The sequence below is a fragment of the Miniopterus natalensis genome, chromosome 3, assembly GCF_054644295.1.
Source record: "Miniopterus natalensis isolate mMinNat1 chromosome 3, mMinNat1.hap1, whole genome shotgun sequence".
Classification (NCBI taxonomy): domain Eukaryota; kingdom Metazoa; phylum Chordata; class Mammalia; order Chiroptera; family Miniopteridae; genus Miniopterus; species Miniopterus natalensis.
Window position 1 is genome coordinate 24,242,460 of NC_142083.1, and position 15,891 is coordinate 24,258,350.

General features: G+C 41.5%; 1 protein-coding gene across 1 annotated transcript in view; it reads right to left on the reverse strand.

Annotated features, from left to right (window-relative positions):
• ADCY2 (adenylate cyclase 2) overlaps window positions 1-15,891 on the reverse strand; it is a 296,886-nt gene that overhangs the window by 91,431 nt on the left and 189,564 nt on the right. Inside the window, exons 5-6 of the mRNA XM_087815353.1 lie at window positions 4,849-4,997; window positions 286-397 (exon numbers count right to left, since the gene is read on the reverse strand). Of these exons, the coding sequence (XP_087671479.1) occupies window positions 286-397; window positions 4,849-4,997 (261 nt within the window). The remainder of the gene's footprint in view (window positions 1-285; window positions 398-4,848; window positions 4,998-15,891) is intronic.

The following is a 15,891-nucleotide window of genomic DNA, read 5'->3' on the forward strand; positions in this document are numbered from 1 at the left end:
TGAAAATTAAATCTCATAATTTCAAATGTATTTATGCTGAATTATATATAAGCAGAAGTTTTAAAAATTGGTGAAAACATGCTAATTATATGTTATAGCATTTCTTATCCCTGATTTAGGTTTGAGATTTATCAGGGCTCTATGGCAAATAAGTCCAACAAATTTACAAACAATATGCCTAAAGAATGTGTTTTACAAAATAGTAAAAAGTTGGTAAGGGGCCAGAGTAAAAGTAAGCCAACATTTTATACATCTTGAAAATGAAAGGGAATCACTAATACTCACCTTTGCAATTTGATCAAACTTTCCAAAAAGTTCGTTCAGCATGTGGACCAGTTCTCCTGGGGAGCAGTCACTGGCTAGCCGGGTGAACCCAACAATGTCAGCATATAGGATACTGTGAGAATGAACAAAGGAGGGCAGTGTTTGCAAGTTTATATTCATTAAGAAGGTAATGATAGTTTTTATTCAACAAGTATAATTCTTTTACATTTTATATTGATATTTTCTTAAGAAAAATGTCATTTCCCTGGGAAGCGAAGACATAAACATGTTTCCAAACATTCCCATTAAAATTTTTCCTGTTAAATTTTTATAATTAAAATAAGAGAAAATTAGTCACGCGATGCCATTCTAGTCTATTCTTACTGATCGCCTTTCTCTCTCAAGGTCAGCCCCTCTCTCCCTCTGGTTCACCTGATATTCATCCTGATGGAGATATCACACTGCCATAATCGTGATATCAAAGGAGCATGTTTCTATTTGTTCCATGAATTAGTATTACAAGAATTCCTAAAGCCTGGCCCGGCATGGCTCAGCAGTTAAGCATTGACCTAGGATCTCGGAGACTGCAGTTCGATTCCCGGTCAGGGCACATGCCCAGGTTGCGGGCATGATTGCTGGTCGGGGGCGTGCAGGAGGCAGCCGATCAATGACTCTCATCATTGATGTTTCTATTTCTCTCTCTCCCTTTCCCATGCTCTCTCTGAAATCAATACAGATAAGTTTAAAAAAAAATTCCTAAAATAGAAGCAGCAAAATAATAAAAGTCAAATCCTGTTTTTATTGATTAAAAAAAAAAAAGCCCCCAAACTGGAATAATGATGGTCTTAAAAGGAAGTCTACTTAACAAAAGACTCTGGATTACTTACTACCTGCTGTGATGAAGCAGACAGAGTACATTTTCCTGAAAGCTCAGAGTTTAGCTGGGTGATGAATTAAATAAATAAAGACACCCTTAATGTCCAATTACAATGATAATAAGCTCTGTAAAAGAAAACAACAGACTGCTATAAGAGGGAACAGTGTGTGTGTGTTGGGGGGTTCGGCAGGGAGTGGCGCTTAGATGGTGAGGAGTCCAGGAAAGTCAGTTGTAGGAAGTGACAGGGCAGCCTCCCTTCATGGAATGTCCATGCTAGTGGGTCAAATCAAAACATACTCATAAGGGAAGATGGTTGATCCAGCTTTGGTTGTGCTGAGTTTGATGGTGGGGTCTGTCGAACACCCAAGAGGGAGACAACCATTAGGTAGATGGGTATGGAAAATTGGTTGAGTTCTGTGTCTTGGCACCATGTGGATGGTAATTAAACTGGGAGAGAGCTGGAGAAAACAGAAAAACATGGGGAGAGAACCCTGACCACACTCTAATTTTACAGGAGAGGCTAGATTTAGGGAAGAGAAACCAACCAAGGAAACTGTAGAAAGAAAACAAAGAGGATAGAACACCAGGAGACTGAGTGATGGGGGAATCCTGGAAGGGCAAGGGCAAGGGCAAGGGGCCAAGCAACCTGAGCAGTCACTGAGATAAAGGTGTAGAAGCACGTCAGACACAGATATAGGAACCAGACAGTTGGTGAATTTAGCAAGAATGAGTTCTGTGAATGGGGGAGGTAAAAGCCAGAGAGTGGCCATTTGAGGAGAGAAAATAAAGATCAGTCAGAGAGTGTGGAAAAACTTCTCTAGAATCTGAGCTATGAAAGGCAGAAAGGTCATTTCAGAGTTGGATGGTGGTGTTGGATTAGGAGACGTGTCTGTTTATTTTCAAAGGTGTGATGGTTTGCGAATGTTTCAGCAGGAGTGGGAGGGAGGTCAGAGGAAGACCAGGAAGGTTCAGGAAGCAGCTGGTTGTTGTTACCTTTACAGCTATAAATTCTTTTTTTCTCCCCCTCCTCTCCTTTTCTTCATTATCATTATTATTGTTGTTGCTGTTATTATCATTGGATAGTAAAGAGGTAGTAATTATTATTAATAGAGAATAAACATTTTGTTGAATGAATGGTCAATGCAGAACTAAAAGTTAGCAACTGACCTTCTTGGTACTATTTACAAACCTAATAATTCTTATGAAAAAACAACAACAAAAAAAACCCCCACTCAGGTACTGATTAGGCTACCTGTGTTAACCATGCATCACACCTGCTCCCTTGCTTGTAACTGTCCTATTGCAGGATGAAAACGCCACATGTCTTCACATTTCTTTTAAAAATAGTTGCTACTCTATGTCATTTAAGGTGTTTTTTTTACAAATAATGCTTTATTAAATTTACTAGGGATGACAATGGTTAATATGAACATATAGGTTTCAGGTGTGGGTTTCTATGTTACAAGATCTGTATATTGCTCTGTGTGCCCACCACCCAAAGTCATATCTTCTCCCGTCACCATATATTAAGACCCCCTTCACTCCCCACTCCCCCACCCCCTTCCCTCTGGCAACCACCACACTGCTGTTTGCATCCACAATTTTCAGTTTTATATCCCACATATGAGTGAAGACATATGGTTCTTAGCTTTTTATGACTGACTTATCTCACTTAGCATAATATTCTCAAGGTCCATCCATGTTGTTACAAATGACAGCATTTCAACCTTTCTTATGGCTGAGTAGTATTCCATTGTGTACATGGTACACTTAAGGTTCTACATTTTTAAGTTTTAAATATTTAAGTTACTTTAGGATTCCAAATATACTTTATGAACTTAAATTTAATTCAATACTGCAAATATATTCTAGACAATGTGTGAGGGAAATTAAGGCCATTGAAGCTCCTTGCCCAATCCGTTGCCTTAAACAGTGTGGCAGTCAGCTTCCAACATGGCCCCAGGGACCCTCACCTCCTATTGCTCACACCTTGTACTGTCCCTTCCCACACTGGATGGGATTGACCTGTGTAAGCAACAGGACACCACAGAAATGACCAACTAATGTCCACCTGGCTAAGAAGTTCCCAAATTCCCACCCATAGAAACTGGGAGACAATGTTTATTGTTGTTTTAAGTCACTACACTTTGGGGTAATTTGTTACACAGAAATTGATAACTAATAGCATGAGAAACCTGAAATTAGCGGTGTCTTTAGTCATTTTTATAGGTTTACTGGTTCCTGTGCTGTGTCATAGCTACTTACAGATATTCTGTGGTCCTGGTTAGATATAGCTGCATGTATCTTCACGTTTTGAATACCCAATATGTGACTTAAAAATATTTATTGAAATGGGAGGTACATTGCTGACTCTCAGACAGTTATGGTTGGAAAAGACTATTTCTACTATAATATATCAATTAGATACTTAGAAAGTTTTTTCTTTAGTTATGCAGGTAAAACACTTAAAAACTCAGAGACAGGTCAGTGTTTTAAATAATTTTATTCCTTAACATGTGTAAATGTTCTTTAATTTTTACCTATCCCCCAAATGATGGGACTTTATTTAAAAATTCCTGATTCTTCACTTATCCAAAGGTGCTCTCACAGTTCTTACTTAAAATTTACTGTTTTTCTATTATCTCCTCAGTAGGCATTTCTTATTGTACATTAGCTCTGCGTATGCTTGGTCCATGTATTTCACTAGCTCCATGCACCTTTTCTAAACTCTGGTGTCAAAATGAGATTTGTTTTAGCAATGCATTTATTTTGCAGTTAACTTTGTTTCTTTTTAATGCGCTTAAAAATCCTTGACCTGAAGCGCTTAAAAATCCTCGACCTGAAGCAGCCAGACCAGAAGGAAGCATCATGAATAGAAAGAGTCTGGGCTTGGGGGAGAACAGGTTGATCCCAATTATCCCAGTTCTAGTGGATGCTCAACACATTTTAATTGTTTGTAGTTGTTATTATTGAACTATTGAACAGGGAAGTGGGAATCTTACAGCCAAAGTATTAACATCAACACATAATGAATGAGGCCAGATACATGCATGAGAACAAGACGCCGCACACCTGACCACAACCCATGCTGATAATATGTTTTCCAGGGGCTATGATTCCAGGAATGGCTTCCTGAGAAGGAGATGTGGCTGTGGCAGACTTTGAAAAGCAGTAACTTTCAGTATAAGTTAATTAAGGTGCACATCAGTCCCCTGTGATGTTGGTCACTGGTTGACTACACCCCAGAAACCATTCCTGATGAACAGCAGGACATATAGGTTCCCTAGAGAGTGCTGGCTTCCCTGAGGTCTGCCTGTCAAGCCCATCATGAGAAATCATCCTTCTGTTGAGAGCCCACTGACCCTCCTTCCCTCCAATATCACTGCAAGGCTGAGTGTCCTGAGCTCCAGGGACCATGAGATCACACCATGGAGTTCCCAGAACAAGAACGCACTGTCCACCTCTCCCCCTTTTATGACTGATGCTCAGCAGAGAAATCAGGGTTATGCAGGACCACTCAACCAAGTAGAGTCCTCTTTTCTTAACATGAAAGCACAGGGGTGGATAAAGCGGTAACTACTCTACGTGCCAAGGTTTGACAATTACAAAGGAGACATGCCATTGCAAGATGTGGGTTTCCAGTTAAAAATGCCCCACGTCAGCGAAAGGACTCCCCAGACTCACTGAGGAAGAACAGAGCAGCGTACCTGACATTGGTGTGCCGCTTGACGTACAGGTTGTGAAAGTTGTTTGTGTTTTCCATCTGGCCGGCTTTGGGGCCCTGCAGCCTCTGGATAATCTCAGCTTTCATTTCCATGGCTATGTGAGCTGGCAGCAGGGACAGCAGGAGCCGCTCCTGAAACAGGTGTGCAAGGGAGACGGAGGGTTCAAATAACAAGGGAACACCCAAATGATACTCGAAATCATCACTGAGCTGCAGTGCAGCCAACTCAAGGACTATTTCCAACAAGTTAAAAATACAGATTCTTGAACTACCTATCGAAAAAAATCAAATTTTCTAAGGTCAGAGAGTGTTATTTTATTTATTGAGTTCTAATCATGTGTTCTTCAGTGTGGAGAAAAGAGGAAGGCAAAGTTATTTCCCCAAGGATATTATTTATCCGTTTTGATTTTAAAGTAGTAAAGCAGAAATAATTTTAGAATGCCAGAAACCAGTGGTTAGTTAAAGATAGAAAACACTCAATTTTGCTGGCTTGCTCACATGAGAGATAAGGTACAAGCTTTATTGTGCTTCAGAAAGTCAACCAATATTCCACATTTCCTAAATAAGATAAATATTTTCAACCATTTCATTTCCTCTATGATGAACATTCAATTCCCTTTAGTGATTCTAAACTATTATAAAAACAGAGTCAAGAATATTAGCTTTTCTGTAAAATGTCATTTATAAAAAAACTACAGGTGGAAGGCAAAAAAGCCGATATGAGCTTTGCTTGTATTTTTGGTTTCTAAATTCAGTAAATTAAGTACACGATAGCACGCAATATTACATTTATTTTAATATGTACTTATTTTAGTTAGAGTGGTACTTTTCCACTCTCCTCAAGAAAAATATACAGTAATTTTTGAGGAAAAGTATCACAGAAGGGCAATCTCTGAAAGTTTATATTCATCCTAGAATATTTTAAATGCTAATCTACTGTAGAAAACACCATGTTCTTCAGGTATTGGGGGTTTAGCATTTATTGTGTTATTCAGTGTTAATAAGCAAACGTTTTTTTAATGAAACATTTTCTCCATCTCCCATATTTCTACCCCCCCCTCGTTTGGGAGTGTGTGTGTGTGTGTGTGAGAGAGAGTGTGAGCCAAGGAGTGAGAGAGTAGGGGTACAGGGGAAGCTGGGCTTTGCTCCCAGGTTCACAGGGCCAGGGGCCTACCTCCTGGGCCCATCCCAAGTACACATCACTTTGATGGTCACTGGGAACTTCCCCTGAGGAAGCAGAGGGTGGTCCAGGAGAGCATCTTAATGAAGATGGGATGGCTCTCACCACAGCCCACCCCAGCCTGCTTCAGGGAAAGACAGGTGCAAAGTCAACAGAAGACCGACTATGTGCCTGTAGGGGGACCTCAGTTCTCCATGAACTGGCATAACTGAGTGTTGAGTTGATCATTTCTTCATTCATTCATTCATTCATTCACTCATTCAGCTATTCTGAAAACGTCCATCACTGCCCATTAACACCAGGCCCCTTGATAAGTACTAATGGTAAATGCAAAGCAGAATGAGGCAACGTCCCTGTGCTATGTGGTTCAGAGTCCAGAAGGAAGCTGACCTACAGTGCACTTGCTGTCAGACGAGCCTCAAAGGATAGGCTGGAGTTTGGAGGAACCATATGCCTGGAACCCCAGGGGAAGAAAAAAGAGAAGGGAAATATAGTCCAGGAGCATCTGCTATGTGCCATGTGCTCTCAGGAGCTCTATTCATGTCATGCAATTGAATCAAAACAGCAACCTTATCTCATTATATTATTACCAAGCTTCTTGCAATAGAGGCAAATGAGGTACTTAGGTAGTGGGCAGGGTGCTACCACTTGTTATAACTGGTACTGACATACCGAAAGGAATTTTACTGTTAATTAAGAAAATACTTTTTACTTAACAATAAGCTTGTTAATTTTGTTAAATTCTTGATATTTAAATTAAAAATAAAATGGAGAATTCAAAAGTGTTTAGTAAGTTAAATGTCCATACAGACACCTGGGGACATATAAAATTACATTCATTATACAAAATAATGAGGGCCACGTCTTGTGTGGCCTCAAATATAACAAAAATAAAATGCACAGTGAGGTTAATACAAAGGATAAAGGTAGTAAATCAAGTTAAAATGTTTTGAGGTCCAAGTATTGTGTGGGAAATGGCAAAATATATCAATTTATATTAGACCGCAGTAAGTCCAGAATGGATGCAACTTCCACATGAGCAGGAGTGTGAAGGAATGTATGGTTAACAAGCTAGCAGCGAAAATGGGAGGGGATCCTCAAGTCATCGAAAGCAAGTCAGTAAGGAAGAGTAAAAAAAAAAAGTAGAACAGGTGGGACACGTAGAAAATAAATGGTAAAATGACAGCTATTAGCCAACTGTATCAGGAATTACACTAAATGATGTTTAAAATTGCTTTAAACAAATACAGGAAAGCTAGTAAGGAAAGAGTGCAATTGCCATCAACCAGAATCAGGGGGCCTGCCTAGTCACACACTCAGACGGGAACAAAGAAGCCCCAGGTGGGAGCATAGGGAGGCACTTTGCCCAGAGATGTCATCAAATCTCTGTCATTATCAAAGCAAATAGTCACTGAATATAAATGTGTTAACTTCTAAAAAGGTGATAAGGAATGTTAGCATGTAGAATATAGCAGACTATGAACCTGGACTGAGGCTACCTACTTAGAAATCCCAGGGGATTCTGTGTGTCTACAGGGATGTCTGATGATTGGCTTAACTAGATTAAAACCAATTTTGTCTTCTTTCTAATAGGTGACAGATGAGTTCAGGGCTAAGAAAAATAAAATGCACCGGGCCACAATGCTCAGCTGACCTAGTTCTACTCTGCCCTCTTACAGTGATAACCCATGTGTGCCTGAGCATTCAGTGCAGTCTTCTGTTGAGTTTAAAGCAACCAGTAGACTCTCCCAATGTTTACATTCACTTCTAGTTTGTTTCCTGTAGCCAGTGTTGTCAGCATCCTACCCACATTCCCTCTGCCTTCCTTGGAGGTCTCCTGCATCCTGTTCCTTTATAAATCTGGTTTCCTGTGTCCCAACCGATAAGAAAGTAATCAATGGAAATGTCCCCAGCTTCTATACCCATTGCCCTTCATGGGCAGATCTGAGCATGTTCCACACTTTCCCAGAGGATCTCCAGCAGGACTGAGCCCCTGTTGCCACCAGCAGACCCTTTCAATAGCTGACCTCCCTCCCTCACTCTTATACCTGAAAATACTTCCCAACCTACTGACTATACTCAGAGCCTTCTCTTAGGGTCTTCTTGGGATAAACCTAACCAGGATATCTCTTCTCCTCCTGTATTCTCTGTTAAGAATATGCTAAACCACAAAGCACAGATAGCCAGGCTTTTTTGAAAGACAGATTCCATAACAAAAAAGAAGAATTGAATATAGTAATTATCTTCCCTGGCTGTGGTGTCATTTAATGACCAAATATAAATTATGATATTTTAGAGCAAAATGTAGGATGACTGGCTTTTTTTTAGGTAGCTTGAAAAATGTATGTTGAATAAACTAAACTGGGCTAAGATTTTCTTTTTTAAACATGTTCATGAATCCATGTGAATTTAGATTGAAATAAAGAATTTGGTAATAGCCAACCAGACACATAAAAGAATCCAAAGTTCCCCACTACCATGTGATTCTGGTGCCACTGGTGTCCCGACAGATCTCTTATCAGAGCTCATGAGCAGAATCTGAGCTACGGAGTCTGCACATGTTCTCTTGGTGATCACAGCCTTGGACAACGGGATGAGATTCAGATAAAAGCCTACACTCAAATGTGGTGAACCAAGACACCTTTAAATCTGTCTTTCTTCTCTTACAAAATGCTATACTTTGAAAGAAAAGCCCAATATTTTGGCACATATGATAAATTTCAACTCAATTCATAATCTGACAAGGCTAATATTTCCATTAATATTTCAGCTTTTTGTTCATTTAGCTATGTGCCCTGCCAAATTGTCTGAAAGCAACATACAAACCTAAATGCTTTATATACCAGTTATAACCCAGCTATGTTACCTACCCAGGTACATTGGAGGCGTTCCTTGAGGGGACTTTTGGAAAATCAAGTTCTCATTAGACTGACTGACACATACCATTACTTCTTTCTCTTGCCAGAAAGATTATGTAACTACAGAGAATTTGGCTAATTCTGGCATATTTGAAGGTTATCTGATGAATAATTTGGCTTTGGTTTGAGGTTTCCATTTCAACACATCCCTTTATAAAACCTCTAATTATTATTCATTAGCAATAAAGTTTTCTTAGAATTTGTTCTTTTAAATTGTGCCTTGTAAAAGGACTGCAGAGTTAGTACAGTTCAGTGTACTATCAATCAAAGTTCAGGACACTCTGAACGTAGGGTGCTGCTCATACCATAAAACAGAGCAGGTATTATACCTTTATATTTTTATGCTATTTTTGTGATTATTTCAGTTGATAGGAAAATTCAATTTAAGCAAAGAAGACTCTATTTAAATTCTGAACTGATTCTATAATGCATATTATATCCTATCTCTTCAATAAACCCTGCATGTAATAAATATTTAAATCCACTTTACTTTACAAAAGGCAAGATGACAGTGGCATGCTCCTTCCATAAGAATTTAAACTATTTTCTGCTTCAAAATTTCTATTTAGTTATTTTAAATACAATCCAATTACATCAGGACACCAAACCAAGGCAATGAACAGAAGGCATATTGTTTTAAATGTTCCTCCTCCCAACAGAAAATAGCTATCAGAATGGACAGACACCAGTCACCTGAGCAGCCACTGGTTTAAACTTGGTGCCGAGGAGACAGATGATGTCCCATCAATACTCTCCTGCGGTGTGAAAGGACCAGGTGTCCATTCAGAATCAGACCCCAAAAACACTGCACTTAGAAGATACCTGCCAGGAACGTGAAGACATGTCAACACCTTCTCATATCTTCTCCTGCAGCCAGTTTCCTGTCTGCAGGTCTCAGAGAACAAGCACCTCCACTGGCACCAACCACCATCACCAGCATGTCCCCAAAGTTAGGTTCTAGTAACAATTGCTATTGTTGCTATTTCCCGTTATAACATTTAGTTTGCTTTTCTTAGGTCCCTCCTTAGAAACCTTGCTTCCTATAGCTCAGTCAGAAGGCACTGAATACTCTTATTACTTAAAAGGTCTTATTTTATCTATCTTTGACTTTTACAAAAAATTAAGTCATCATATTTACGTTTGATGGAGAGGAGCAGAGCTTTGTGCTAGAAAAAGCACTGAAATGGGACATGTGGGTTCTTATCCATTTTCTACCACTATCTAGAAAACAGGGTCAAATCACTCCAGATTTGGCTGTCTAAAAAATATGGCTACTGACCCAGGTGAGTTGAAGGTCTCCATGTCTGTGTAAGTTCCTAGCATTTTATGGAACCACAAGAGACCTTTATAGGTTTTACCTCTCACTCTTTTGGAGTTAAACAATTAGTGACACAGGGGAAGGAAACCAAGTGCTCAGGTCTGAACACAGGGACAAGGCTGTAGGAAGGACTGGGAAAGGAGAGACCCTGGGATCCTGACAAAGAAGACAGGGAGGAGACTGAGTTCCTCTGGTTCTGGAGGAGTGACTTCCATGAGCAGGAGGAGGGGGAAGGGATGGCCAAGAGTTTGGGGAGCAATATTCATGGGTGTTTGCAAGTGGAGGGAAAGTCAGCTTGTTTATTGTACAGTCTGGGAAAATTGGAATGCTCTGTGAAAATTAAAACCAGTATGCACACCAACCAATCACTATTCCCTTTTACAAAAGATTAAATCCTTTCACTGCATGCATAGATTGTTTTCTCACTTTACAAACCCTGGTCACACACAATTTCATTTAAATTCAAACATTTCTGGCAAAAAAAAAATAGGTATAGGTGTGGCTCAGAGAGGGTAAAGGGAGGTGGTAGTCACTAGGGAGTCAAGACCAGATGGAACTGTGTCTTTGGACTTCACAGGCACTGATGGCTCTTTCCGCTCACTCTGATTTATAAACTCAGTGAGATGACAGGGATGCTTTTAGAGAGCAAATCATTAATAGAAGCTGACAGAATAAAATTATCACTCACCTTTGATGACTCTGCAGTTAAGAGAAGTTAGAGAACAAAGGGCTAAGCAAGTCCAATTATAAGTTATTAATTATAAGTTATGTCCATAGTCACAGATAATAGTAAATTGATACTTCTAAACTTTGTTGGTGGGGAGAACGGTCCTTTTTCCTAACTGTGCTGAACTTGCAGACTTGAACCTCAGAGCAAAATTGCTCTTAGGGTGAGTCTCATAGCTCCCACACTGCCGGCAGCCCTCAGCCTCTTGCCACCCATCTGGTCCAACCCTGACAGGAGTGCACCTGGGGCACCACTGGGCAGAGTGCAAATCACAGCCAATACCACAAGGCTTTCTTTGAGAAGGGGATGAGTTGCTGAGATTTCTAAAAGAATCTGAATGACCTCACTCTCATGAACATGTGACTGAATCCTGAATTGGGTATTTACATTACTGGGAATGTGAACCTAAATAGCTGGCTAGGGGGTGATCCAAGGACACTCCGATGCTGAGGTCCTGAACATTAAATCTCTGCTTATCTGTCTCAACACATGCAGTGCCCAGTGCCAGCCTCCAGAGCAGAGCCTCCAAAGACACAACCCTGCAGGCAACACCAGTTAAATACTGTGCCTGCCCTCAGACACTAATTGTCCCCATAGGTGCTGATGTGGGTGATAAGGAGAGAGGGATCCATCATTTCTGCGTAACATCAACTTTCCAGGGAAAAATTAATAAATGAGGAAAGAGAATTGGCAGAACCGCACTCCTCCTCATTCTGATAGTCAAGCAACATCCCGCACTTTCTCAGGTTAAAAGGATGTGAGCAGCAAGTTGTACAGCAGTCATCATGGCAAAAAGCTCAAGGGCAGTCACTTTCCGAGGATTTTATTAAAAGTAACTCAAATGAGATGACTGTGGCTCACACTCAAGTAGGAAGGTGCCTTTTTGTTATGGTTTGCAGACTGTTAACTTGTTACACACCTGGTCTGTGTTAATATTGTTGGCATGCAGTATTTTTAAAGCTTTGTCTTTGGAAAATGACTTCTTAGTAATCAGACTGCAGATTTCCTTGCAGGGATTCACCCATCTAAGTTCCACTGATACTTCTGCTTTTGAGAGAATCATATCAAATATTAACTAAAAAATAAAATTCTTTTTTTTGAAATATATCTTGCTTTAATTAAACAGGGGGAAAAATCAATACATTTTCCAAACAGGCAAGTATCTCAGTAGCTTTAGTGAAAACCAGCTTAACATCAGCCTGTTTGACAAAGCTTTTAGAATAAGTGAGCAATTAAATTTTTAAGGTGGGAACAGAATATTAACACACTTTAGATTCCAGAGCACTTGTAAGCCAACAAATTAGGCACTGTTTTGCTGAACAGTTTTAGCTTTAATGTAAGTTCAGAATCTCATATGCACCTCTACCTACAAAAATAAATAAATCATGACTTGGAACTTCTATAATTAAAAAAACACCCTTCTAATAGATTTTACTGCAAGTTACAAGCGGTGATAATTCAAGTTTCATCACACACGTCATGTAGCAGGAAGCCTTGATTTGGTGTATTTCCTAACTCATTTATTTACTCTGAACATGTAAGTTCTTTTGACTTGTCAAAATTTTAAGTCTGAAGGAAGCAATCTGACAGGCTGTGGTGCTGAGCTCTGATTGGCTTGCAGAGAGCACACAGGCATGTTTGTGTGTGTGCAGGTTGAATGAACTACCCTTAGGTAGGTCATGCCCTAAACAGCTTGCCACACTCTTCACCATTCCCTATTGTACTGCAATTTCACTGTGCATATATATCTTGTATGCTTCTCCTCTAAATCATGACTTCTCATCCTCAGTACTATTGGCATTAGGGGCCAGATTGTTCTTTGTTGTGAGAGGCTGCCCTGTGCATTGCTGAATGTTTACCTGCATCTATCCAAAGACTAGACTAGATATTTGTAGCTCTACCCACTAGGCGCCAGTAGAACCCCCATCCCCAGCAGTGACAACCCAAACCACCTCCAGGCATTACCAAATGCTCCCTAGGGATAAAATCTCAGCTTGTTGAGAATTACTGCTTTAAATGTGAGATTCCTCCCTTGGACCTCTAACCTACTTTTCCCCTATTGCCCCTCCACTTCCCTTACTTGCATCTCTTTCTACTGTAGGCTCCATGGTCCATCACTTTAATCACTTTCTTGCCCCCATTTTTCCAGAATAAAAGAACACAATTTCCCAAGGCATCCCTCAGAAGTGCATCATGACCTCTTCTCACGTGCCATTGGCCAGAGGTCACAAGGCTATACTCACCTCTAAAGGATGCTGGGACATGTGCTCAGCCAAAAAGATCCTTACTATAGAAGAAGAGAGCAAATGTAGGAAAAACAGACAAACCACGGTCTCTGTCACGTGCAGAGAACACAATGCAGCGTTTCCGAAAAGGAAACCATTACCTTCCCTCCCAGAGCTGTCCCTCCCCTCCCAACCTAAATCCAGTTAAAAGCTGACCATCCGGCAGCTGCCCCAGCAGAAACCTGCTCCCATCCTTGACTGCCCTTTCTCTCTTACCATCCCACACCCAGTGAGGCAGCAGCTCCTGTCCTTCCCGTTAGGAACCTGTACCTTCCCCCGACCTACTGCTACTGCCCGGGTCTCGGCCACCTGTGCCACCCACCTGATGATGGATCACTTCCTAACTGACTTCCCACCTGCTGCCCACCCCCTTCCTTACCCTTTCTCTTCTGCAGCAGAGGTCTTTCTAAAATGTGAAGCAGCCAAATCAGGTCAGCCTCAGCTCTAACTGCTTCTACTGACAAATCTCAAGCCCTCCAGTAGGTTACAAAATACCCTTTATCCCCATAAGCTCCACCTCCTTTACCTCTCTCTCCTCCTCTCCTGAGCCTGTGGCCCAGCTCTTCTGAAGCACATGCAGCCCCAGCCGGGCACTGCTCACCTCGCTGGAAAGCACGGTCCCCAGGGACCTGGACTGTGGGCTCCTTGCACCGCTCCCACCCAGGCCCACCTTCCTTCCCTAAGGCTGTCCCGCCAGTTCTTCAGGCAAACTTCCAATCAGAGGGTGCCTCCTCCACCAGGCCCTCCCGAAAGCTGTCCTGCACAGCCCACCCCAGCAGGGTTAGGTCCTGAGTGCTGTTTAGGCACCCATTGTGTACCCTCAAACTCTACCGAAACCATCTGCTTACTTTCCTGCCCAAGGTGGTAGGTGCCAGTGTGCCCAGGCTGTGCCTTCTTCAGTATTCTATTCCTGGTACAGAACACAGAGCCTGGTACAGAGAGGAAAGACACCCAATAAACATCTGTCCAGTGAATATAGGGAGAAATGCACGAACATGTGATCAAAGCCTTGTTACACTGTGAACAACATTCCACTGAGCAGCTCATTAAAAAGCTTGTTTTCAGGAGAACGCCCTGGCATTGCTCTGCCACTCATCACGTGGACAGGGATAAGTTATGTAACTTCTTTCGTTCCCAGTGTCCTCCCTGTAGCCCAAGACATGTCTGAGTATATCTCTGCTGTCTGTCCCACTGCCAGGATTCTTCTGCTCCATTGGGTGTCAGGAGGAAAGGGGACGGCATCCTTGAGTGTGGCAGTAGAAGTGGAATACTTTCAAAATTTATTTTATTGGTAATTTTTAAAAACCTTTGATTTGTCTCCATTAAGAGAAATGATGGGAGAATATATATAATAAATGTACGTATATCTTACATAAGTGTGGAATATATGTGCATACATCTGTATCTATAGATATCTATGTACCTACAGATATAGATATACTTTGAATTCTGTCACTATATGTGTTAAGTAGGCATGCGTGCATGGATTTCTAGGGCAACTATAGAGAATAAAGGGCCTTTACATTCTTTTATATATTTTCCTTAAAGGTGCTCTGGTATCTGATCATTCTAGAGCTGATGAACTGATATTCTGCAGGTACAAATCCAAGAGTTCGTGTAAATCACTTTGGCGAAGGCTCCTCCCATCACTGACTCGAGTCCTCGGCGTGATGGAAGGCGAGCAGCCCAGGACGCAGTATGGAGGGGTGAAGAAGGAATGACTGAATAAGTTATGAGCTGCAGCCCTGCCAAAGTAAAAAGGGCAAGGTTTCTGCCAGGAAACAGAAACAGGGATCGGCATGGGAGTGAGTGTCACGGCCACAATGCATTAAAAACCCTTACCGGTTAATTGAAATAACTACATCAGCATTATATAAGCTTGGGAATTCTTGGCTTTGTCATGCCAATAAAAATATTTGTCAAATAGTAAGCAGATTTTTAAGAGCACCAGGTTGACATGTGAAAGGCTGATGTCTGATAAAATGTTGCGTCCTATGCAACGATTTCTAAAGAAAATAGCATGTTATTCTCACCAGCTCCTGGGCTCATGCTGACTTGAGCTTAGGCCTGGTTTGAATTAGGAATGTTCCAGGTCTTCATTGCTGCAAAACACATCATCCCCAAAGCGTGTGGCTCAGAACATTCATGATTCTGTGGATTGGCTGGGTGGTTCCTTTGCTGGTTTTGCTGTGGGCTAGTCGCATGAATGCCTTCACCTGGAGCAGTGACCTGGCTGGGAGGTCCAACATGGCCCCAGTTACATGCCAATCTGGAAGTTGCTGCTTTGGGTGGCCGAGCCTCAGCTCTCCTCCATGTGGCTGGACTGGCTTCCCAGTGGCTATCTCAGGGCAGCAGTCCCAAAAAGTGAGACGGTATACTCAGGGCCTCACAAGGCCTGGGCTCCAGAATTCACACAGCACCACTTCCCCATTTCCTTTAGTCACAGTCAGAAAGAAGCCCACCCAGATCCTAGGATGGAGGAAAATGACCGCGTTTTCCATCAGATGCAAAAGGAATGACAATCATGTCCAGCATTCATGGTCCCAAAGGAGTGGAGGATCCTAGGCTTAGATAACTTCTACAGGCCCTCCCTCCTTG